Source organism: Tupaia chinensis, unplaced genomic scaffold (assembly GCF_000334495.1).
Source record: "Tupaia chinensis unplaced genomic scaffold, TupChi_1.0 Scaffold148108_1, whole genome shotgun sequence".
In the NCBI taxonomy this organism is placed as follows: Eukaryota; Metazoa; Chordata; class Mammalia; order Scandentia; family Tupaiidae; genus Tupaia; species Tupaia belangeri.
In genome coordinates, this window is record NW_006207959.1 from 2,073,460 (window position 1) to 2,097,453 (window position 23,994).

Consider the following 23,994-nt stretch of genomic DNA (forward strand, 5'->3'; position numbering starts at 1 on the left):
TAAAAAGAAAGATAGGCACCCTTGATAGGGTCTCACCATGTTGCAGTCCCCACCCCTGCTTGCCTTCTAGCTAGCCAGGATTACGAGCACACCCATGGGCATGTCCCACATGTTCAGGTTGACCTGGGTTCCAAACCGAGGGCCTTCCTTAGGCTCCCAGCATTGCACAGCAGCACTCCACTGCCTTCACCACCATGGCTGGGCCTTTTCTCTATGAGATATGAACCTTTCTTTATCTATAATTTCTGGGAGAGGGGGGGGGTTCTCCCAAACATAAAAGTAGCCTTAATACTGAGGCCCGACCACAGTGGCACAAGCTACAGGACACTGCTACACAGGGCTGGGCCCACATGGGTGGCCCAGGTTCAGAAACAAGACTGGCATGAACACACTAGTTAACAGTAGTTGCCCCTGTGATCCTAGCTAACTGGGAGGCTGGGCCAGAGAATTGCAAGGGTGAGACCCTATCAAAAATACCTCTCTTATTTTCTCTTACCTTTTCTTATTTCTCTCTCATTAAAACAAAACAAAACAAAAAAACCTTTATGAAGCATGTGTAATTCCATTTCTCATTACTATAATATGAATTGCTATAAGCCTATTTTGCATCCTAATTATATTTTATAGTTCTTGGTAAGATATAGAAATAAGATTACATACAGAATGAAAAAAGTTAGCCTATAGAATTATATCAAGCCTGTAGCTTGAAGTATAGGATCAGTGTTATTAATGTGCAGGGTTTATTGCTGTTCTTCAGTCCAAGGCTGTTTTGCTTTGTTTTGTTTTGCCATAAGACACATGTGCTTGCTGCAGAGAGAGATAGATAGATATAGATATATAAATATATACATATATCGAGAGAGAGAAAGCATCTATCAGGGGAATGGCCATGCCACAATCCCTTCTCTAGTTTTCTCTTGGGATTTTGGGCACACACGCCCAGTGTGTGTTTCAAGCTGCCAGGCTTGGGACTTGAACCACACAGTCAGCCATGTGGGATCCAGCTGCCTTAACCACCATGCCACTTGCTGGCCCCACAAGGCAGTCTTCATTTCACTTCTTTTTTTTTTTTTTTCTTTTTTCTTTTTTTGGAGAGATTTTTGCTATAGGGAGCAGGCGCTCACCAGACAGACAGAGACAGACAGAGATATAACAAGCGAGAAATCACCCCCCAGAGGGGATGGCCACGCCACAATCCCTTCTCCTCCATTCTCCTCTTGGGATCTCGCGCACGCATGTACATGCGCCCGGCGTGAGTTTAAGCCACCGGGTCCGGGACTCGAACCACAGTCAACTACGTGGGAGTCCAGCGACACAGCCATTATGCTAACTGCTGGTCCCCTTGTTTTGTTTTTTGATTGCCAAAGGGCACGTTCACTCACCAGAGAGACAGAGAGGGAGGAGAAAGCATCACCCGGTGGGGCATGGTCACGCCACAGCCCTTTCTCCATTTCTTCATCCTGTTGGGATTTAGGGTATACACACATGTGCATGGTATGTTTTTTAAGCCACTAGGGCCAGGATTCAAATCATGGTCTGCCATGTGAGATCTTGCTCCCTTAACCACTAGGCTATAGGCCTGGCTCTTATTTTACTTATTCAGTTCTATATATAAATTGTTACTGATTTCTTCTCTTTATGTTTGGGAGATCTGTTTTAATGTTCTTCTCTAGCAAGAGTTGAACTCTACGCACAATACACACAAGCAAGAGAGACATACATTTTTCTTTCTTCTCTCAAGGGTCAGTGGATGGGCCTCTGCCTCGTCCTAGATGGTCCTCTGAGGCATCTGGGAAACACTCTGCCTCTGGTAAGGGACTTGAGCATGTTCAAGGAATCCAAAATCATGGAGGCAGTAGTGGAGGGTATTTTGTTCTTTCGGGTGGAGTGTGCAAGTCACAGTATGCTAAGTCAGGACTCTGCCTTTAAACAGATCCAGGCGCTGGTGCTGCTCCCGTGATGAACAGCAGCTCGAGAAGCTCTTCCCCTAACAAGGCGATGGACGAGGGCAAGGTAAATTCTGCAGTGGTTTTGAATCAGGTTTTCAGAGACAAGGAACTTTTCCTACGAGAGTCTCTCTGCCTCACCTCCCATCTGTGTGTTCTGTTCTACATCTATACAATCTCATTTATTTTTTAAAAAAGCAAACTGTTCCCCAAGAGTCTGAAGGCCCCTCAGTTCCCTGCATTACATCTTTGGCTGAGCATCCAGTAGCCGTGAGTACTTCAGAGGTTGAGGACTGAACTGGGCTTTTACTTGGTGTATTTCTGGAAAGGTTGTGAGGAGCATATACTAATCTTTGCTTTGGATTGCATGGCAGTGTTGACCCTAATCTTGTCCTTGACTTTGAGTGTTGCTGAATCTGACTGGCTGGTTGGTTGGTTCTTTTCTCCTTTTTCCTGTTTTGGTTAGAAAATATGTTTAGACATCTGCTCTAATTGTAATTAACTAAAAAATGTTACAACTCATGACTCTGATTTTATATTGCATGCTTCAGTGTCGAATGTTCTTAGGCAAAGTTCATTATTCTTTGCATAATTTATTGTTGCTATATCTTCATTTGGAGCTATGCAATTAAGAACACCTCCACTTGTGTACTAGGCAGACCGTATTTTGAATGATCTGAAATTATAGATTAATAACTTAAGAATATTTGTTGGCCTGAAATACTGAATAGTAGAAATCTTTAACTTGCTGAGCCAGTTCCAAGTAGGGGCCTTGAATTGTATTTCCCTAAGTGTATTGTCTCGTAACTCATGTAGCTGTTATAGTTTGTAAGTCCTCTGATCATACCTAATGGTGCTTCTTTGTGGAACCAAAATGAGTTAATTATTTAGTTTCCAGCCCAGTTTCCCATAGGAAATGATTAGTTATATTTCACAATATACAGTATAACTAGTGACTGAAGGTAAATATTAGAGCTGTGCCTGCCTAATTTGGGCATATACCATTGTTTCTGTTGGAAAATACTCCCAAGTTCCAGTGCAGGACTCCAGCAGTATACATTTATTGAGAGATCTTTTTATCCGAGGGCAGCTTGAATAAGACCCAAGACCCCTTTGAAATATAAGACTTCACAGAGAGTAGAAAGCCCTTTGTAACAGAAAAGAGCATGGGCTTCAAGACATACCTGGTATTGAATTCCACTGGGCCTCTTACATGCTGTGTGACCTTCAGCAAATTCTCTAATACCCTTTGTGACTCTGTTCCACCAGATTTAGAACAAGATTTAGAGATCTGAGGATTTGAGATAATATTTAAAAGCCTATTGAAGTTACTCTGAATAGTAGTTATTATTACATGAGTAGAGAATGGAGTTTTTATTCTCTTTCATTCTCTGCATTCTTAATATGGAAATAACAAGCTGTGGTGGTGATGGAGAGATGTGGAAGGACGAACTGCCGTAGCAATAGATCACACAGTGTATGTTATGCCTTTGATTAGCCAGGGTCACTTCATTAATAACCTTGGACAGCTCTCTCACTTTTCCTTCCATTTTCAGACACAAGCAGTAATACAATTACAGTGAAACTGCTCGCTCCTTTGGCATCCTTTTAACCTCTCTGAGCTGAGTGGGAACAGATGGGACGAGTAGAGTTTTGTTGCACTGGTTATGCTATATGGAAAAGTGTCTGACATATGCTTCACTGCATTCTAGCTTTTTAATAGCGTTGGTGCTTTTGTCTGTAATATCAAAGTGTTTTTAAAATTGAATTACTTCTGCTTTGTAGGTTAATATGGTGGCAAAAGGGCCCCCTCCTTTCCCAGGAGTGCCTCTCATGGGCTCCCCTATGGGAGGCCCCTTACCACCACCCATTCGATATGGACCGCCGCCTCAGCTCTGTGGACCTTTCGGACCTCGGCCACTTCCTCCATTTGGTATGATGATCTGAACTGTAAAACCCATTGCTCTCTTCTCTCCCTTGCTGGCATGTACTGTTGTGGAGCTTTGCAATACAACGAAAAAGCTGATTGAGTAAATTTTAACTTTTCCTCGGGTTTCTTAGGACACACAGGGTGCTGCATAATCAGTACTATAATAAGATGGGCAGTAAGCTGTCTCCTTGACAGGAAAAAGGGCTGTTTATAGAAAGCCAGAAATAATACTACTGCAGAAGTTTATTGAAATCTATGGCTGCGTACCAGGCTCTGCAGTGCATAGAAAGGTAGATAAGACACATCCCTAACTTAAGATGTCCTATGTAGGTCTCAGGTACATATATCTAGATGACATAAAACTTAGAGTCACCCATGATAGAAACATAGCAGTAAGTCACAGAATGTAAAAGAAGGAAAGATGAAGCCTTCACGCCTTGCCTTGGAAATAGATAGGAGGAAGGTGTTAAAAGAAGAGGTAGTGTTTTAATAGCTATCTAATGAACGTTGCCAAATTTAACAAGATGGAACTGGAAGACCTTTTTCAGCAGGCCAGCAACCTTGATCTTGGTGGCATGTGTTAGGCCTATACTGAGCTACTGCATGAAATTTTTTTTTTGAGAGGTATTTTTGTGGTAGGGCATGTGTGCTCACTGGAGAGATAGAGAGACAAAAAGAGAGAAATCACCCCTCAGGGGGATGGCCACACTGAAATCCCTTTTCTATTCTCCCCTCAGGATCTTGAGTATGCATGCACGTATACCTGGCACAAGGTGTCGGGTCCAGGACTTGAACCACAGTCGACTCTGTAGGAGTCCAATGACATAGCCATAATGCCGTCTGCTGATCTCTACTTTTCAAAAAATATTTATTTATTTATTGTGATTTTTAAGCTGCCCAGTTTGGGACTCAAACCACAGTTGTCTATGTGGGAATTTAGCACCTTAACCACCACACCACTTGCTGGCCCCACTGAATGAATTTTTAATTGATGATAGAGAAGCAGACAGTAGAAATTTTTTTTTTTTTTTGGAGAGATTTTCACTGTAGGGCGCGTGCGCTCGCCAGACAGACAGAGAGAGACATAGAGACAGAAAGCGAGAAATCACCCCCCAGGGGGGATGGTCACACCGCAATCCCTTCTCCTCCATTCTCCTCTCGGGATCTTGGGCACGCACGCACACGCGCCCGGCGTGAGTTTTAAGCCACCGGGTCCGGGACGCGAACCGCGGTCGACTACGTGGGAGTCCAGCGACATAGCCATTACGCTAACTGCTGGTTCCCGACAGTAGAATTTCAGTTAGCAAAATTTCTTTGTTGCAATGAAGCCTTTATTTCATAACCTTCTTGGTATGGTAAATAGTACTTCCAAATACAAACTGAAATGCAAAATAAAGATAGCAAAATTATACAGTCCTTCTTTTTGCCATTTTGTTGAGGTCTGAATTAGAGTTAGGCTAACCATATAGGGTTCAATTTGAACTACTTGGTTCTGGAGCTAGGTAGAGCCATATTAGATCCTCCTTGTGTTGTTCTGTGGCTGGCTGGCAAGGCGGGGACTGAAACTTGCCGAGCCTCAGTCTGCCTCATCTATAAAGTAGGGATCCCACCACTTGACTGTCTAGGGTTGTGAGAAAGTAAATGTATCATTGTACCTGGAGTCATCTTAATTTACATACATTCCTAGGTATATACATGTCCTGATTTTTGTTTTCCAGGTCCTATTATGCGTCCACCACTAGGCTTAAGAGAGTATCCACCAGGAGTTCCACCTGGAAAACGGGACCTGCCTCCTGACCCTCGGGAATTTTTACCAGGACACACACCATTTAGACCTTTAGGCCCTCTTGGGCCAAGAGAGTACTTCATTCCTAGTACTCGATTACCACCCCCAACCCACGGCCCACAGGATTACCCTTCATCACCTGCTGCAAGAGACTCACTGCCTTCAAGTTCTAGAGATGAGCCTCCACCTGCTTCTCAGAGCAGTAGCCAGGACTGTTCACAGGCTCTGAAACAGAGCCCATAACTATGACCTCTGATGTTTAGTCAGAGAAGAAGGGGACTGCACTGTTGGTTATGGTAAAGGAATACATTGGCTTCAAATCCAAAAGTTTATCTTAAAAGGTTGTTTTTAGAACTAAGCTGCCTTGGCAGCATGCATTTTTGAGCCAAACATTTAAAGAATATTTTCCCTCCTAAATAAAAATCACCTCGTAAGCTAGAGCGTCTTTACAATTTTGAAATGTGCAATAAAGAATACCTGTGTTTTAGTTAATGTAGCATATGTAATTGCAAAATGATTTGAATGTCATGAAGAATATGAACATTTCCTGTGGAAATGCTTTAAGAACATGTATTTCCATTATCTTATTTGAAGTGTACACCAGTTGAAAACAGAGCAATGGTGTTTATAAGCTTGATTTTTTTTTTAAAAAAAATATCTGGTCGCAAAGACTGTTACGCTAAATGTTTACTGAAAAAATAATCACTAAACTTTATCTCCCCTCTTGCTGAAGTTTTGTAGTAATAGTTCATAAAAATTTGTTTATTCATACTGCCCAAGTGTTTGTTGCTTCATTACACTGCCATGAGACTTGTGCCAGGGAAACACATAGACCCTGGCTTCCTGAACTGAAGCCGGCACCCTGACAGCACGTGCCCTGCTGCTCACTGCTGAGGGTCAGCATCAAAGTCACCTGCAAATGCTCCTTTTTCCCGTCACTCAGTGGTCCTACTTGTGCAGCACTTACGTGCTTTCTTATGACCCTCACTGCCTACCTAGAATGGTTTTCTGAGTGTGAGATTACACTAGTAGCAGGAGTTGACCTGGTATTTGGTTTGTTTACCATTCTTGCATTAAGGTGCATAACAAAAATGAAAATGATGTGTCATGACCATAAAATAGGGATCCTCAAGACAGTCCCTGTTTTTGCCATTTTGTTTTGGTCTGAATTAGAGTTAAGCTAATCATATAGTGTTCAATTTGAGCTACTTTAATATTGATTAAAGGCATTTATACTGGGTCGTCAGAAAAGTCATAATGTATTTTTCTAAGTTTTTCTAGGCAAAAATGTGTCACAACTTTTCTTATGATCCAGTAGTCCCTATAAACCATACTTATGTGAAGGATACCAAATGCTTCTTCATATATAATTTTATATGAATTATAAATGATCACTTTAATACACATGTCTCACAGTTTGTGAGAAAAGAAAGAGAACAGTATATCAGTTTTGCTACATTTTAATAGTAGGTTTTTAAGGGATTATTTTGTAGGTCTTGTCAGCAACATCAGACGAAAGGTACTGAGTACTCCACAGGGTACAGAGTGCTGCTGAGCACCTTAGGGAATTTACATGACATGGAGAAAATTCAGTTCTTGCCCCCTCAGGAGCTTACAGTCTGGGGCTATGACAACTCTAGAGAGTTGAGTGAATAAAGCAGTTTATTAAGGCAAATTCTTCATCCCCTAGAGCTATTGTGAATGGAATCATTTTAGAATTTGGAGTTAATCCAGTCAAGATGGGACACAAGACTAAATTTGGTTCAGAGTTCTTTCAGGCTCATAGTTTTTATTAACATCCATGTAGTAAACAAAATTGACTTAATAGACAACTGAAAGTAAAGACTAGATCTCTTGAAGTATGAGGGCTAAAAAACTTAATTATGGCTATTTTAAAAAGCAAACAATACTGAATTGTATGACTAGAGTTACTACACTAGTTTAAAAATAGGCCAGGTACTGACACTGCATTCCCCTCATGCATTGCTCATTTAAAATAGTGAATATTCAAATACGTGGGTTCTATATCTAACCCACAGAAAGCACACCACAAATCTTAAGTTCTGTGTATCAAATATCCACCTCATGTGTACTATGAAAGTTTTATTTATGCCCGCTCCATCATTAAGTCAAAAGTAAATAGTCAAATTATAAGCTAATGACCTGCATATTTTCATATGGATGAATGTCAGTATATCTAAATAGGAAATAAATGGCAATCCTGTCTACCTATATAAAAAATAGATTATCTTTCCAAATTTTTGCATACTCATCACTATAAGAGGTATGCAGGTTTGAAGGTTTCACAATCAGTTGTCAGAAAAAACAGCAGTTATTCCTGCAGTATCTCATTAGCATCTGACTCAACTGGCTTTGATTATATGATTTAGAAGACCCCATTGTAAACCCATCCAAAATTGGTGATTATTCTGAGATTCTGTTAACCCTAGAGTCATCATTAGAAAGAATAACAAGGTGATGTAGAACAGCTAATCAACATGGCTAGAAATATGCTCACATTCAGAAAAACAGTCTGGTCATCTGGAAAATATCACAGCTACAACCCATGGAATACTCCCACGTGGGATACTGATCTGGCCAAGGCACGCTGTTTCTCAACAGGAAAACTCTCAGAGCAGGGTGAACTGGGGCCACTTCTGAGGACCTTTCATTTCCAGACAGATATTCTTAGGTAGCAAAATGGGTCCAGTTCTTCTCAGAGCAGTTTGATTCCATCCTACTCTCAGAAGTTAACTCAAACCAAAAGAGCATGTCAGAGTTAGTGACCAGATGTGTAAACTCGAGCACATTCTTATTGCTGTATTAATACGTTTGTAGATGAGCACATCCTACCCTCGACAGTATTGTTCCAGGAAGCAGGGCAGGACAAGTGGTAAGTTAGAAAATAGACTATTAATAGCACAATTAATAGAAAAGGGAGAACACATCTCAAAATCTACAATAAGCCTGTATCCAAAGGAGTCTTACATGTCAGTGATGTGCTGGACTTTGAAGTCCATGGGACAGCTTTGCAATAGACTCACTCTGGCCTACTGACATGGATACGGCTTGCTTCCTGCCTGTTGAAGGATGACTATGCTACACAGCTATGATGGTTCCTACTGGGTGGTAAAATTCACAGACGTTCCAGGTTATTCATGTCAGGATCATTCCTTGTGCAGAGTTTGATGTAGATGAAGATACAGTGGTTTCTTGGTCAATAATTGCAATTTCTTTCTTTTAAAGTCAGTGGGTTTCTTGTACCTGTAACCACAACAGAAAAACCACTGTTTAAAATACTGTGAAGATTAATCTATTTCAAGGTTATAAGTGGTATAAGAAGACTAAAGATAAAGATATACTAGTAATCATTAAATCCTTACTTATTCCATATACATATCACTTACAGTTCTATTACAATTGGACCCGGCTTAATTTCATCCATCTCCATGAAAGCAAAACACTTGGTGCTGGTAAACCTTTTTTTAGGTTTGTAGTGTTTGAATTCAAAGAAGATAGCTGCACCTAAGGAATTAAAACCAACCACATAAGCCACAGCACATTTCTTGTGTATCAGTTACTTTCTTCTAATCACACTATGAAAGTTTTATTTATGCCCGCTCCATCATTAAGTCAAAAGTAAATAGTCAAATTATAAGCTAATGACCTGCATATTTTCATATGGATGAATGTCAGTATATCTAAATAGGAAATAAATGGCAATCCTGTCTACCTATATAAAAAATAGATTATCTTTCCAAATTTTTGCATACTCATCACTATAAGAGGTATGCAGGTTTGAAGGTTTCACAATCAGTTGTCAGAAAAAACAGCAGTTATTCCTGCAGTATCTCATTAGCATCTGACTCAACTGGCTTTGATTATATGATTTAGAAGACCCCATTGTAAACCCATCCAAAATTGGTGATTATTCTGAGATTCTGTTAACCCTAGAGTCATCATTAGAAAGAATAACAAGGTGATGTAGAACAGCTAATCAACATGGCTAGAAATATGCTCACATTCAGAAAAACAGTCTGGTCATCTGGAAAATATCACAGCTACAACCCATGGAATACTCCCACGTGGGATACTGATCTGGCCAAGGCACGCTGTTTCTCAACAGGAAAACTCTCAGAGCAGGGTGAACTGGGGCCACTTCTGAGGACCTTTCATTTCCAGACAGATATTCTTAGGTAGCAAAATGGGTCCAGTTCTTCTCAGAGCAGTTTGATTCCATCCTACTCTCAGAAGTTAACTCAAACCAAAAGAGCATGTCAGAGTTAGTGACCAGATGTGTAAACTCGAGCACATTCTTATTGCTGTATTAATACGTTTGTAGATGAGCACATCCTACCCTCGACAGTATTGTTCCAGGAAGCAGGGCAGGACAAGTGGTAAGTTAGAAAATAGACTATTAATAGCACAATTAATAGAAAAGGGAGAACACATCTCAAAATCTACAATAAGCCTGTATCCAAAGGAGTCTTACATGTCAGTGATGTGCTGGACTTTGAAGTCCATGGGACAGCTTTGCAATAGACTCACTCTGGCCTACTGACATGGATACGGCTTGCTTCCTGCCTGTTGAAGGATGACTATGCTACACAGCTATGATGGTTCCTACTGGGTGGTAAAATTCACAGACGTTCCAGGTTATTCATGTCAGGATCATTCCTTGTGCAGAGTTTGATGTAGATGAAGATACAGTGGTTTCTTGGTCAATAATTGCAATTTCTTTCTTTTAAAGTCAGTGGGTTTCTTGTACCTGTAACCACAACAGAAAAACCACTGTTTAAAATACTGTGAAGATTAATCTATTTCAAGGTTATAAGTGGTATAAGAAGACTAAAGATAAAGATATACTAGTAATCATTAAATCCTTACTTATTCCATATACATATCACTTACAGTTCTATTACAATTGGACCCGGCTTAATTTCATCCATCTCCATGAAAGCAAAACACTTGGTGCTGGTAAACCTTTTTTTAGGTTTGTAGTGTTTGAATTCAAAGAAGATAGCTGCACCTAAGGAATTAAAACCAACCACATAAGCCACAGCACATTTCTTGTGTATCAGTTACTTTCTTCTAATCACTAGAAGCATACAAATGAGTAAGAGTTGGTATAATTTTAACCTGTGTCAAACAAAATCTCTGATGATGTAATTTTAACTGTGGTTGTCACACCAAACTCTTCTATATCTGAATGAGATGTACAACCCTGCCATATTCACAAGAGTCACTTCTTTCCATAGCAATAATAGAGATATTTTATTATTTAAAAACCTCAGATTTTTTTTTGAGAGTTTTTGTTTTTGTTTTTGTTTTGTTTTGTTTTGTTTGCTATAGGGTGCATGCGCTCGCCAGACAGAGACATAGAGATAGAAAGCAAGAAATCACCCCCCAGAGGGGATGGTCATGCCGCAATCCCTTCTCCTCCATTTTCCTCTTGGGATCTTGGGCACGCACGCACACGCGCCCGGCATGAGTTTTAAGCCACCGGTTCCAGGACACAAACCGCGGTCGACTACATGGGAGTCCAGCGACATAGCCATTATGCTAACTGCTGGTTCCCAAAAACCTCAGATTTTTAAGAGATCACATTTCTCAATCATTTTAGCTCTGGTGCCCATCTCCTTCTCATCATGATTGTGTCTTAGGTCATAAATGTGAAAATAAAGTCACATTGGAAAGTAATGCTAAGTTCATATATGGTGCCAGCAGGTGGTATGGAGGTTAAGGTAGGGGTATCCCATGTGGCCAACTCAGTGACTTGAGTCCTGGACATGGTGGCTTGAAAATCACACCAGGCATGTGTGCATGTGTTCCAAAATCCCAAGAAAAGGGACTGCAGTGTGGTATATCCCCAAAGGTGATTTCTCATTTTCCCTGGCAAGTGCATGCACCCTATGGCAAAAATCTAAAAAAGAAGAAGTCCAAATATGTTACCAATATTTTGAGGAAGTTAAAAAAGTGTATTTATCTGTATTGCTGGTAAGTAATATATTTTGCACCCCTGATATGCAGAGCTCTATAATTCATGCTATTTATAATAACAAAATGTGACATGAGAATATACTAAGAAGATTAATAGAAAGGCTTGTAAATATGAAAGTATGTTCTTTAGCATCAATATAGGTTAAAGCAACAGTAACTAAGTAATAGTTTAAATATGGAGAAAACTATTAGTCATATTCTGAGTACACATAGTTCTACTTTTAGCATTTTGTTAAATCACCAAGAAAGAACACAGCATAATAACATAGAAAAGTTAATCCATGAAAAACACCTTGTAAACATTTCTCAAAGTAGTGGAATTAATGAAAATAAAAAGTGATCTTTTTTATATTCAGAAGCTATACTCCATACTGAAATCTCTTCATTATTAACTTACTAACAAGCACTTCGTATCTTCAGATTGTTCTAGCACAGTGACTCCAGCTTTACCATGTACAGAATCACCTGGAAGGCCGTGTGAAACAGACTGCTGTGGCCTGCCCCACAGGTTTGGACTCAGGAGGGTGAGGTGGGGCCTGAGCACTGGCACCCACCACGGTTCTGAGTGATGCTGCTGCTCGGAGGTTGCACTTTGAAAACCATTCCTCTGACAGAGGTGCTGAAAGGAGGTCTCTTGGAAGTAAAACGGTGGAGGCAGCAGCAATAGATTTGAGAAGTAAAATAACAAATATTGTAGAAGCCGAGGCAATTGTTTCACATGGCACTTAGACATCTTTATAAGGTTCTGCAGAGTTGGAAAATTCAGAAACTACAACTAAACCTCGTGATAAAAGGATTCTAAAGTCTTACGGGGAATATTTTGTCCGTTGGGCAAAAGGCATGAGAGAAACCATTTAAAGACTGTTTAACTTGAAAATGTAACTTCACTGTTTCAAAATCTGCTTTTCTTTTCCCATCTGTCTGCCAACAAACTGCAAGTCATGGTCTCTATCTAATAAATTCGACTGTTAAGAGACGTAATCATTAGGGAGCCCAAGAGAGCTGCTGCTTCTCTCAGCCCTTTGGTACGAGAAAAACATTTTGTTGTTAAAGACAACCAAATTTTACTATCAAAGAACATTTTATTGTATAACAGTGTTATACAACTAGATATTGGGGATCCTCAGAAGTCATGACACCTTTTTGCACAGAAAAACATAGAAAAATACGTCATGACTTTTTCAATGACCCAATACAATTTGTAATCCCATTTTAAAAAATGTTTATTTTATTTGAATCAAGAAACGTGATGTGACATTTACTTCTACTAGGTACCAGCTGGGCTAGATCCACTGTGTACAAGAGCCTGAGTAAGGTGAGAACTCTGTAAGAATCCAATTATGTATGATTGCAAACCTTTGGTTAATTTTTCTACATGCTTCTGGATCTCAATGTCCACATTAAAATGAACATATGTATCTTCTTTTCTTGAAGCCACAGGAGTATCCTGTACAGGTGTTAGGTCTATGCCATTCAGATCTGGAGAGAAAAAAGTAAGTTTCTGCTTAGTAGCATTCAAATACACAGACTCAAAAACTAAGGAAACCGCAAGGATTATATGGGAGGAGGTCTTCAAAATTTCATGGAGAATGCATATTTTTAAAAAATCCATGATTTATTTATTTGCACCAAAATAAACTCAGATTTTAATTACATTTTTCCATGACTTTTCAAAGTCCCTTCATAGTTCCTAAAGAGGCTTACAAAAAACTGAGAGGGGATTCTCAACCAATAGAAATTCTATTGGGCATGAGTAGGAATCTAAAGTGCTGCTGGTGTCACAGAGGTCTGACAGGGTAGCTGAGCAGAGAGAGATGGAGAACCTCGTAGAGGAGAGGAAGCACCCTGGCCATGACCAGGCATAAAAACAAGCTTGTAGAAGATAAAAACTGATCTCCACAGTCCAGAAGTAAAGAGCATTTGGCTTTCCTTGTAGAATGGGCCACTGCATTTTTGTGTACAATAGAAATTTGGAATGCAAATAATATGTCACCATGGGGCCCTGACCCTGTTTCCCCACTATGATTGAATATATGCTTAGAAAGGCCTTCATAGCTAGTTATCAGAATTCCCCTTGTATTCAAGGCAGAGGACCAAAAACAGATCTGAAAGAGTCAATGAAACCCTTCTACACATTAGCTACAATCTAGTTTTATTTGCTATAACATAACCTGATTTACAACAACCAGATGGTACACTAAGTTACTGTAAATGATTTTATTTCCTGGATCCAGGAATCTTCCAGTTTAATCAAATTCAATGTGGACTCTGTGAATGACTTCATTGAATATCATTTAACAGGTCTGTCCTAAAGAACTTAAAACAACTTGTACCTTTGATTATTTCAGCTCTGAAAGACTTTTACACAAAGACATGTTTTAGTTCAACATGTATACAGAAGTAAAAACTAAATATCTACTATGTAGCTATCATATATTTTCGTGCTTTCAAACGTACATTCCTGAATGAGTTACACAGTTTTGTAACTGGCTGATGAAACAATAAGAAATATCAACACTCTTCTGTAGACCACATATTTGATAACTAAAATATCAGAAGTTAAAATATCACAGCATTAATACTGTAGATCATGCATTCTACATATTCAATTCTTTCCTGTAGTCAAATTGTTTTTTCTTTTAATTGTTACTAATGTGTTTGAGGGTCTGAATTTATTCCTATGGTTGATAAAAAGTTACCTCCATTTAATTTCGGCCCGTATCTATTTCTTTGACTTGCCGCACCTACGTATTAAACCACTTGAACTAACTTGTTTCTAGATAAGAGTATGACAACTTCATCCTCAACCACTGAATAATTACTTTTAAAAGCCCGTTAAATGCTTACAAATAAAGTACTGCTTAAAATGCTTGGCAAAAAAACAAAATAATTCAACCACTGTGTTTCCCCCTCTTAAGGACTGAAAAGTTGTTTTCACGAATAAATGGACTGCTACATTACATAGGAGAAAAACCCAATCCTAATAACAGTTATGCTCCATTACCAGAGTAACATAGTTAAGGATAAGAAATACTTTACTTTTTAAATACCCCAGAAGATTACATCAGAGCATGGGTGTTAAGAAGTGTCCTATTTCCCTGTCTCCTCTGCTGATTCACGGAAGGCCTGATTCTCATCCACCTCTGCAGAACTGTCATATGTAGAAACCTGTCTTGGACAGCAGTGAGAGAGCCTAAAGCAGGAGGGCTGGGAAAACAGAACACAGCTTTGCAGAAAAAACTACTCCTGGGAGGAGGAGGGACATTTTGTTAACCCGTACCCTGGAGGATGTATCTACTGTTAAAGACAATGTATGTCTAGCCAGCACTCCAGGTGGAATTTGAAGAAGAAAAACTCAAAAGCAAGAGTTAATGTAAGTAGAAAAATCTTTTTAGTTAATCTCTCAGAAATGTGCTGAGAAGGATTGATCTCTTCTAGGGATTGCATCTCATTATTGAATGAACCAAAATGAATTGTCATAGATACAAGATCCCCTCCCTCAAAAAAATGTCCCAAGTGAAGCAGCATTACAAAATTCCCCAAAGGACAAAAATGTAGACAGCACTATTTACCCTTTACACTAACTGTGATATAGGGGTCAATGCACTGCCCGGCATCTTTCAAACCAATTTTCTCAATTCTGATAGTGAGCAACGTCATTCCTGGTTCTGATGGCAACCTTGGCAATAAAGTACCTGGCAACAGAAACAGCAATAAAAGTTAGCTCCACCAATAATATCAGAGTAAACATTTTAACAAGCAGAAGATACAGCCTTGCTTTGAGCTGGCTTAGTGATTAGCCAGGCATTATTTTAGTTTCCAAAAGTCCCAAACACTTGATGTTCTTCTTTTCAGACAAATATTTAATTATATACAATATAAATCTGTACTTCCATATCTTATACCACTAAAGCAGATTAGTTCACATTTGTTAAAAATTCAAGTCATCCCAGGTATCCAAATTACAGATTACCACATAATAGTAGAATATACCCATAACATATATATTGGATTGTCGGAGAAATTATGACATATTTTTTCTATGTAAAAATGCATCATAAGGGACCAGCAGATAGCGTAGCGGTTACATCGCTGGACTCCCACGTAGTCGACCGCAGTTCACGTCCTGGACCCGGTGGCTTAAAACTCACTCTGGGCGCGTGTGCGTGTGTGCCCAAGATCCCGGGAGAATGGAGGAGAATGGACTGCGGTGTGGACATCCCCTCTGGGGGGTGATTTCTCACTTTCTGTCTCTCTGTCTCTGGCGAGTGTGCACACTCTATAGCAAAAATCTCTCTCTCTCAAAAAAGAAAATAAGCGTCATGATTTTTCTGACAACCCAATATTTCATCTATATTCATATGTATATTTTACATTTCAGTATTAAGTGGTAGGTAGGAAAAAAACTTTTTTTTTCTTCGAGTTAATTCTCTTATTTCTTCTGTAAGAGAGAGAGAGACAGGCACTCTCAACAAAGTCTTCACACCATGATCTACCTACTCTGAGTCTCAGTCAGCTGGGATCGCGGTGACATGTGGGTACCCAGCATGCACAGAGAGGGCCTGGTACACACGCTCGAGACCTTTCCCATGTGGATCTAGCTGTATGTCCACTGTGCCACTGTCTAGCCCCTGAAACAGCTTTTCAAATATTTGCTATCCTAAACCTTGAGGCATTTAATAGGAGAAATGACCAAGAAATCCTTTAGTTATGACAGAGAAAATAATTTATATTTATGTAATCGAGGAATTTTTGCCTAATTTCCCATTCCCTTCTTCATTCTATTCTGTATGATTTATTCTCTCAGAAATTAGTACTAGTGAGAATGGGACATAAAAACACCAGAGCAATTACTTTTTCCACATAGTGATTAAATTTCTTAAAACTGAAAAACACCCAGAATGACCTGAGAGCAATTCTCTATCAAGAAAATTATAACGGCTGTACAGTTTACCCCCCTTTTAAAAGTTATGGAGAACAGATGCAAACAAGAATCCATCTTAACCCACTACGCATTTAGCATATACCACAGAACCTGCCACTTAACCAAAGACTGGTTGACAGTCTTGAAGTTTTTATTCAACACTGTATTAGCCTATGTCTTACGATAAAATATTTGAGGTAAATTAATCAATAACCTTACTGTGCTCAAAAATGTATTCCATGTGATTGTGAGGAAGCTTGAGGGAATTCTGGTAGGTCATGAAAATGTTCTAAAACAACTGTAGTGACAAATGTGTTGCACATGTGTTGTACTACTGTTGCACTAATAAAAGAAATACTTGACACTGAATGATTTATTCAGAGATAAGGTTTATTGACTCAGTTTTAGTGGCTGAAAAGTCTAAAAGCATCACAAATGGTAGAAGGCAGAACTCTGAGCGGGCAGAGCATGGTCTATATCCATGTGGCCTCCACGTGGTTCATTTTCTTCTTTTTCTTTTTTTGGAGAGGTTTTTGCTATAGGGCTCATGCACTCGCTAGAAATACAGAGAGACAGACAGAAAGCGAGAAATCAGCCCAAGGGGAGATGGCCACGCCTCAATCCCTTCTCCATTCTCCTCTCAGGATCTTGGGCACGCATGCACATGCGCCCAGCATGAGTGTAAGCCACCGGGTACAGGACTCAAACCATGGTCAACTACATGGGAGTCCAGTGACACAGCCATTACGATAACTGCTGGTCCTCATTTTCTTTCCTTATAAACCTATGTGCACTCAATCATGGAGTCCTCACCCTAACGACCTTTTCACCTTTTCAAAGGCTCCACCCTGGGACACCATGAAGGAATTAAATTTTCATGTAACAACTTTACAATACAACCAAATTCCAACACATGAATTTTTAGGGAATATTCAATCACCACTAAGACCAAATTCCAAAATATGAACCTTTGGTGGACAAATTATTATCTGAACCATAATAAATAAACTCTATGCATATATCTCTCTGTGTTTGTGATTACTTGGTCATGGTCAACACTAAATGTGTGTGCTCAGTGTGAGTGGTAGGATTTATTGTGCTGTTAATATTAAAACTCTATAAATTTATTGAAAATCATCTATAAGTGAATCATACAACATGAAAATTATACCTCAACCAAGCTGCAAAATATAGTGGCTCAATAATGTGTCAAATTATTGCTTTCTAACTTAAAATACAGGAACAGAAAAGATTGAAGGTTGGGGCTGGCAGGTGGTATGGTGGTTAAGGTGCTAGGCTTTAAAAAGTAGAAGAAAAAAAGAAACAACAAAAAATAAAAATAAATAAATCTTAAAAAAAGAGTGAAGGATTCATTCCAATTTTATATTAATAGACCTCACTGGAATAGGGATGATAATTCTAAATATATGCATGATATAAGACCTTTTATGCTGTCTGTCTTCTTTTGACTGACTTTTTGCTTTTTTAAAAATTATTTAATTTTATTTATTCATTCACTTATTTTAATTTGCCCAGAGAGAGACACACAGAGAGAGATGGAAAGTGAGAAAACATGCCACCAGGTCTAGGACTCAAACCATGGTCAGCCATGTGGGAGTGTCCAGCACCTTAACTGCCATTCTACCTGCTGGCCCCTTCACTGACTGTTTTACAAATGAAGAAGCCTCTAAAACAGAGGCTTTTAACTGGCCTCTATGGGATGAGCTTCAGAGAATTAAGAAACACCTTTGAAATTTCATGAAAAATATGGGTGCATAAATTTATTATTGATTTTTTTTCTGCAGAAAGGTACGTTGTACTCTTATTAGATTCTCAAAGGGATCTCTTCCCAAAAAGAGTTTCTGAAAAGTCACCTTAGAAAAATCAACATTACTGGGGCTGGCAGATGGCATGGTGGTTAAGGTGCTGGACTCCCATGTAGTGAACCACGGTTCAAGCCCTGGACCTGGTGGCTTGTTTTCTCACTTTCTCTCTTTGTCTATATATATTAAAAATAAAATCATCATCATCATCATCTTAAATAAAATTAAGTAAACTAAAAAGAGGTATTTTATTAAAAAAAAATCAGCGCTACTCAAAGTAGAAATAAGATTTAAAATAAAAGTTTTTGCTATGTTTTGTTGTGTATAAGATTTGGCTAAGAATTGTTGGAAACAGAACTTTATTTTTCAACAGTTGAAGAATATGTGTGCATTTCAATTTTCCACATTCCCCATTTTCCATTACTAAAGAAATCCAAGAGTTTTTGCTGTAATATTTGTGAAAGAAAATCTTTGGCCAATGAAAAGTTAGAAGTATAAAAAAGTAGAAAACCAAAATGAAACAATCATAGCAGCATTCAATATCATCACAATAGTGAAACTGTAATATTACTTTTCACATGAAACAATTTTCCTATAAATCATTTTGCCACAGTGCAATACATTTTTAATAATCGAAGTTTTCTTATATTAAGGAACCTTTACTACACTCTCTAGCCTTTTCTTTGTAATGTTTAAATTGTGAAATCTAACACATATTCAGAAAAGCAAACAAAACAAGTGTACAGCTTAATGAAAAAGCTGGAAAGCAAATATGTAACCACCACTTAATCAAAAAATAAAACATTACCCTTAGAGCTCCCTCTGCCTCTACCCAATGCCTCTTCATAATCTCTCATCCATGTTTTGTTTTTTAAATGTTTTGCCTTATTAAATAAAACTTATAGGAGGTCATGGTCTTTGGCTAGGTTTCTGCTGCAGGCATCAAAAGATCAAACCAAAATGGAGTCACTCATGGCAGAATATCACACCATCAAACTGAAACTTTCAAGAAGTTGATAGACCCTCCAAAAGATCAATTTTTCCCTGCAAACAGCAGATTCCAGTCTACATAGGTGAACGATGTAAGGAAAAATGTGTATGCACATCTGTGGCTTTCTTGGGCACATACACCTAAAGTGCCTCCTCTAGGCGAGTGCACATACCCTCTGGTTAATTTAATAACAACAACAAAAAGGTCAATGGCATCTTGTTTATTCAATGTATTTTCAATAAATATAAGTTTTATAAGTTATATTTCAATGATACTTATAAATCTTGGACAACACAATCCCAAACCAAGTATAGCTAATTAATTTACTTTCTTACTTTTAGAGCAAAAATATGCAAGGAATAGAATATTTTAGTAAGCTTTCTACATCTCTGAAAGAAAACATCGGAATATAAAAATCTATTCAGTTTGGGTTTCAACTTCCATAGTAAACAGATTTAGTTTATGGTAGAAGTTTCTTTTCAATTGAGCAACCTAAACCCCATAAAGAGCTTAATCCACCCAACCCCTATGGCACAGAGGTTGTAACACAAGTGCCCTGCAAAGCTGGAGCCACATGGCCGACCACAGCTTCAGATCCCCAGGTTGGCTGGACACACCAGGTACAGAGACGGGTAGACCAGACTCCTTGGGAGCAGGAGGGCTAGGAAGAGGGGATTGTGGCATGTTGAGATCTAGTTGAGGCAATTCTCTCTCTCAGTCTTTCTCTCTCTCTCTCACTCACACACATATGCATGCAATCATAAAAAAGGAATACAAGATCAAAGATCTTAAATTTCATGATTTATATAACCTGCTTCAAGGATTGTTTGCTATGGAAATACAGCAAGTAAACAAACAACCAAATAAAACAGAAATTTACAGAACTGGAACTATACCAATTATAGTATGTGGTTTGAAAAAGGAATAAAAATGATCAAGTCAGTAAAAAGCAAAATAATTTACCTCACCATCTCAGCAGCCTTGAAATTTCCTACAAATATAACAAACGCAAGAAAAACACAGTTCTCTTCATTAAAGCAAAGTAGGTTGGAAATAATGTCCTGTACCAATGAAATATTATTAATAATAGTTGCCGTTTACATTGCCAGTGATTTTCCCAATAATCCTATATAGATAAAATGTTCCCTATCTAGAGGTGATAATGATGAGAATAACAGCCACTGCTAATATTCAGCATGTGAAAGGTACCACATTTAATGGTAGAACCTTGTTTAAATTTCACAGTCATCTTATGAGTTAAGCCATATTAATTAAACCATTTTATAAAGAAACAGAAGTTCAGGTTGGTTTAAGAAACTGCTACAGAGTTATTCAACTAATGACTGGGAGAGCCTTGACTCAGAACTCCAGGTTATTCAAGCCTATATTGTTTCATGTCCAAATGCCTCTTTCCAAAGTAGTATTAAAACTGAGGGGCTAGCAGGTGGCACGGTGGTTAAGGCACTGGATTCTCATATGGCCAACTGTGGTTTGAGTCCTGGATCCAGAGGCAAAAATCACACTGGGTGTGTGTACATTTGTGCCTCCTGAGAAGAGAATGGTGGAGAAGGGATTGTGGCATGGCCATCCACCCTGGGGGGGCGGGGGGAGGGCTGATCTCTCATTTTGCCTCTGTCTCTGTCTATTGAGCACATGCACCCATGGCAAAAACCTAAAAAACAACAACAACAAGAAAAAAAAAACAACCACCAAAAAACCAAAACTACTATTAGAATACTGGAATATTACTTTACTTATGAAGGTAATTATCTGGATGACACACAAACTTACTGTAAAAATTCTAGTCTATTTTAAAATGCATCATATTGGGGGCTGACAGGTGGCATGGTGGTTGGGGGCTCTAGACTCCCACATGGCTGACCATGGTTCGAGTCCTGGACCTGGAGGCTTTCTTTCTCACTTTCTTTCTCTGTCTCTCTGGAAATATTAAAACAATAAGAATAAATAAAGTTAAATAATTCTTTTAAGAAAAAAAAAATTGGGGACCAGCAGTTGGCATAATGTCTGTGTTGCTGGACTCCCATGTAGTCAACCATGGTTCGAGTCCCAGACCTGGAGGCTTAAACTCACGCCGGGCACATGTGTGTGCATGCACAAGATCCCAAGAAGAGAATGGAGGAGAAGGGATTGTGGCGTGGCCATCCCCCCGGGGGGTGATTTCTCACTTTCAGTTTCTCTATCTCTCTCTGGTGAGAGCACACGCCCTATAGCAAAAACCTCTCCAAAAAAAAGAAAAAAAAATTTTTTTAAATGCATCACATTCAGCACATTGCTACACTTCTCAAAGTGAACTAGTTACAGGAAATAAAAAAACGTGCCATGTATAAGAACAGAACAGAGTTAAGAAGTAATTGGGAGAGGCAAGAAATTTACCCAGATGTTTAACTAGGTTATTTACAGGGAAGGAAGATCTTTATCAATCTCTCATAAATAAATAAAGGCTTGCCATACATTCTTTGCTTCCCTAAAACAAGATGGGGGGAAAAAACACAATTGCTCAATATCCATTCCCCCAGGGTCCAGTTTTAGCTACCACAACTTGATTAATGAAGGAAGTACTTAGGATGGTATACAGGAAAAGAGTTAATACAGCAGGCCTGAGACTGTTCTTCTTAAACAGGTTTGATTGCAAAGGCCTGTGGCCAGCATCTGGGACATGGATTTAGGGAGGATTCCCACCATCGCCTGATAAGAATGGCCACCGTGCCTAAACTGTCTGCAAACAAGGCTGAATAATTGCTGGAGTCTGGAATTTTGGTCACAGCAGGTGCCTACTGATCAGCAGATTTTGGGCACCAAATGTCCCGTAGGTGGCATTTCACATGTGTTGTCATGACTTGTGGCTGGGGTAGTTAATTACATCTGTACTTCCACTTGGAGAGGACTCTTGGAAGCTTTCACCCAGTTTCTCCAGTCTGCGCCTGTGTGCCTTTTGTGGATTTTGTTCTTGTGTTCTCTTATAATAAATCACTGCTGTGAGTACAACTATGTGTTGAGTCCTGGGAGTGCCCTGAGCGAATCCTCAAACATGGGGTTCTCGAGGACCTCAACACAGGTAGCGAAGTACTTTCACATCATACTTATTAAATGGTGATGGCCAATAATATGGCCATGAAAATTTGCTTAAGATTGGCATGGGAACTGGAGAGATTTTATTTTCCACTAAGAAGCACCACAAGAAGTTCCAAATATGTTCTGATCTTGGATGAAATAATTTTATTGTATTGTTAATAAGCGTTACCCACCGGGAACTCTAGCAGGAAAAGAATCAGGAGAACCTGCTCCAGCACCACCCTCTTCTTCATCTTCTTCATATTCCAAATTCTCTTCTTCACCAGGTGCTAAAATTCTTCTACATTTAAAAGGACAGGAAAAAAATAGTGAGTAACAAAATGAAATATACTAGCAGAGCTTCACAGCTACTCATTTCCTGGGTAAGATGCTGATACAAAAAATGCTGATAAAGTGGTATTGATGTTGGTGTCAATGATATCGCTGGTTCCAGTTACACCATTCATAACAATGACATCAGTGGCATTGATACATTACTATGTAATATTATTATACTAATAAAAACCCAGAAATACGTGAAAGATAGGTATGAAACAGATTATAAAATAAGATAAATATGGATGCTTCTTTATTTTACCTTAATGGGACAGGCTGAACATCAAATGGGAATTCTTTATTATATGTAAGAATATTCTTTAGGACTAGAATAAAAGACAAAAAAAGCATGAACTCATCCATGAATCAAAATTAAAAGTTATATCTTAAGTGACTGATCTTGAATCAACTTTATTATGCATATTAGTATCTATTTTTAAATTCCCTATCTCGTTACCATACCAGAGCCACAGTGTATTTGCCCAATGAAGGAATTAGCAAAATGAAAATATCCATAGAATATCCCAGATACCAATATTTTCAGATACTTTTAGATCTCCAGAGAGTAAGTTCTAGAAAATGAATTCCAAAATAGTTCTGCCATATACAAAGTCCTAGATCAGACACGAAGACCAGAAAGTATCTCCTTCCTGTAGTATTAAAGACTGGTTATCTAAAGTGACCAAAGTATATGAGCACATTTTATTCTCAGTCCTGAGTAGATTTTCCTGCAACTCCATCAAATTGCTAAAGTTTATAGTAGAAAGATTATAATTCCCATACTCCTTTTATGATAACACTTATATACACACGTGAATACACACACACATATGTATTTACACATGTACACATACACAAAGAAGGGTTTATCATCAAGAGAAGTTTTCAAACATGATACCACCTCCTGTTTTCTGTCTACGGTTGATCTATATTTCAAAGAGTATACACTCTGGCATATAAACTGAGAGAGAGGTGTTCTACAATTGTAGCTACATCTGAAGACATACTGAACGTTATGTAATTTAGTGTTTCATTTCTGTCTTTATCATTTCCCACCTGCGATTTCATCCGAGTAAATTCATGGTATTAACGGGCAAACCAAAAGGCTTACGTGATTTTGTACTCAACTTATTTAGTCTTTAATTTTAGAGTTCTTCAGTGAGAGCTAAAATGGGTGTGACATATT

The 23,994-nt window shown here is 38.7% G+C and overlaps 2 protein-coding genes and 1 long non-coding RNA gene across 8 annotated transcripts in view; 1 reads left to right on the forward strand and 2 right to left on the reverse strand.

Annotated features, from left to right (window-relative positions):
- Positions 1 to 6,436, forward strand: part of MIA3 (MIA SH3 domain ER export factor 3) — a 55,799-nt gene extending 49,363 nt beyond the window's left edge. For 2 of the 6 annotated variants that reach the window (XM_014584892.2, XM_027768968.1), the window contains 5 exons: positions 1,742 to 1,810; positions 1,934 to 2,013; positions 2,145 to 2,216; positions 3,732 to 3,879; positions 5,595 to 6,436. In XM_014584892.2, coding sequence (XP_014440378.1) covers positions 1,742 to 1,810; positions 1,934 to 2,013; positions 2,145 to 2,216; positions 3,732 to 3,879; positions 5,595 to 5,905 — 680 coding nt within the window. In that variant the 3' untranslated portion in view covers positions 5,906 to 6,436. Of the gene's footprint in view, positions 1 to 1,741; positions 1,811 to 1,933; positions 2,014 to 2,144; positions 2,807 to 3,731; positions 3,880 to 5,594 lie in introns of those variants that run through there. The other 4 variants (XM_014584894.2, XM_014584895.2, XM_027768966.1 and 1 more) reach the window with 3 other exon arrangements.
- A 670-nt stretch (positions 6,437 to 7,106) lies between these two features.
- Positions 7,107 to 9,214, reverse strand: LOC106734076 (uncharacterized). Its single transcript, XR_001369833.2, has 2 exons — positions 9,070 to 9,214; positions 7,107 to 8,926 (listed from the first exon to the last, which is right to left on the reverse strand). It is a non-coding gene; the product is annotated as an uncharacterized LOC106734076 (long non-coding RNA).
- Positions 9,215 to 9,794: 580 nt separating this feature from the next.
- The window catches only part of AIDA (axin interactor, dorsalization associated), a 41,428-nt gene continuing 27,228 nt past the window's right edge, over positions 9,795 to 23,994 (reverse strand). Inside the window, exons 5-10 of the mRNA XM_006170189.2 lie at positions 23,071 to 23,134; positions 22,667 to 22,773; positions 15,235 to 15,357; positions 13,019 to 13,141; positions 10,574 to 10,691; positions 9,795 to 10,430 (exon numbers count right to left, since the gene is read on the reverse strand). Coding sequence (XP_006170251.1) covers positions 10,334 to 10,430; positions 10,574 to 10,691; positions 13,019 to 13,141; positions 15,235 to 15,357; positions 22,667 to 22,773; positions 23,071 to 23,134 — 632 coding nt within the window. The 3' untranslated portion in view covers positions 9,795 to 10,333. The remainder of the gene's footprint in view (positions 10,431 to 10,573; positions 10,692 to 13,018; positions 13,142 to 15,234; positions 15,358 to 22,666; positions 22,774 to 23,070; positions 23,135 to 23,994) is intronic.